Raw genomic sequence first — 1,653 nt, 5'->3', positions numbered from 1 at the left:
TCCTTCTCTCTCCTCACTGAATTCCTCTCTTTCTCTGTGTCTAGAAACAAGACAAGCTGCTGGGGAAGGGGCTGCCAGGCCCAGGTGATGTTGGAGTCCCTGTTGCCCGCAGCTCTCCTGGGATGGGGTCAAAGCTGACAAACGGAGTTTCTCTGTCAGAGCTTCCCTTTCGGACCCCATTGTCCAAACTGCCCCCCAAAGCCACCCACGAGGCCACTCTGCTGGGCTGTGACACAGGCCAGAGGCCCAAGAAGCCACAGACACCTGGCATGCCCAGAGCAGGCTTCCATGCCACCAGCACCGTGTGCAGGGCCAGAGCAGGGCTGCCCCCACAGGGCTCAGACAGTGAGAAGCCACCTACCTCATCCAAGCTGCTGAAGTCCAGCCAGGAGCCCAGTGGCTGCGGGGCCATGGCCAGGACCCTGAAGAAGAATTCCTGGGGCAGCGCAGTAGGGCAGCTGGCCAAGGAGACCCACGGGGCCAAGAGCAATTCCAGCAGCTTCTGCACCTCTCAGGGAAGGGACTCTGGCACCCACCTCCCTGCTGGCCCTGGCACCAAGCTGGCTGTCCCTAAAGCCTCTGACCTGGCTGCCCCGCGAAGCTGTGGGACAGCCCCTGTGAAACCCTCCCCACTGGGCAGCACTGCCCTGCACTGGGGCAGCACCACGGCAGCCCTGCTGGCCAGGAAACCTGAGCTCCCAGCCAAAAAGGTGAGTCTGAGCTTCTGCCCTGAGGCTCCAGCCCCTGCCTTGTGCCTTCTGAACAGGTTGTGTAGGGCTCCTGCTGACAGGGGTGGGTGGGGAGAGCCCCCCAGCTCCTAACCCAGGCTGTGGTGGCTGCTCCCCCCTGTCTGGGTCAGGCCTTGCTGTTGTCCACGTCCCTGAGTGATGCAGGGGATGGCTCCTGCCCCCTTGCCTGGGACAGAGGGGTGACTGTGCCACTCTCTGCACCTTGGCACCCTCTTGGTGTCACCTGTCCCCGGGGCCAGTGGCACGGGGTGATGGCACAGCAGCAGGGTGTGGGGGAGCCTCCTCCACAGGCAGTGAGTGGGCTCAGGAGGGTGCACTGGGGTTCCAGGTCTTTAAATTTCTCTCCTTCCTTTTTTCCTTTGTTCTTCTAACTGAACACACTTCTGATTCTCCCACCCCCCACCTCCCTGCCCTGTCTGTGTCTGTTCTCCTCCCCTTTCTCTGGGCTCCCCTTTCTCTCTTGGCTCATGCAAACCTTGGTGTTACACACCAAGTTTTTATTTATGTCAATAACTGCAGGGCAAACCCTCTCAGAAGGTGACTGTGAGTGACCACCAAGCACAGCCCCAGCCCTCAGCCAGCTCCCATCCTGACTCCACTGCTGGGCCTCTGGGCAAGTCCAGGTAAGCAGTGCCATTGCTCCCAGCTCCCACATGGCAGGAAGGCCGTGGGTGCTCCACGGGGTATCTGTGGCCTTGCAGCAGCTCCTCTGTTCCCCAGGGCTGGCAGGGCTTGCTCCAGGTCTGAGAAGAGCTGACTTCAGCACACACAGGGAGGGAGCTTTGCAGGCCCTGACCCTGTATTAATGTCCCATGGGGTCAGGAGGCACCAGCCTGGTCTCGATCTTGCTCTGGGTGTCCCTTGTAGCCTTCAGCACCAGCGTGCGCTGCCGGAGCACCCACAC

General features: G+C 61.1%; 1 protein-coding gene across 1 annotated transcript in view; it reads left to right on the top strand.

The window, feature by feature from the left end:
• The window catches only part of USP36 (ubiquitin specific peptidase 36), an 8,996-nt gene that overhangs the window by 4,630 nt on the left and 2,713 nt on the right, over positions 1-1,653 (top strand). The window contains exons 11-12 of the mRNA XM_031064277.1: positions 45-710; positions 1,269-1,372. Of these exons, the coding sequence (XP_030920137.1) occupies positions 45-710; positions 1,269-1,372 (770 nt within the window). The remainder of the gene's footprint in view (positions 1-44; positions 711-1,268; positions 1,373-1,653) is intronic.

The sequence above is a fragment of the Geospiza fortis genome, unplaced genomic scaffold (genome assembly GCF_000277835.1).
Source record: "Geospiza fortis unplaced genomic scaffold, GeoFor_1.0 scaffold261, whole genome shotgun sequence".
In the NCBI taxonomy this organism is placed as follows: domain Eukaryota; kingdom Metazoa; phylum Chordata; class Aves; order Passeriformes; family Thraupidae; genus Geospiza; species Geospiza fortis.
Note: the sequence above shows the minus strand (reverse complement) of the source record. Positions and strands in the feature narration are given on the sequence as shown.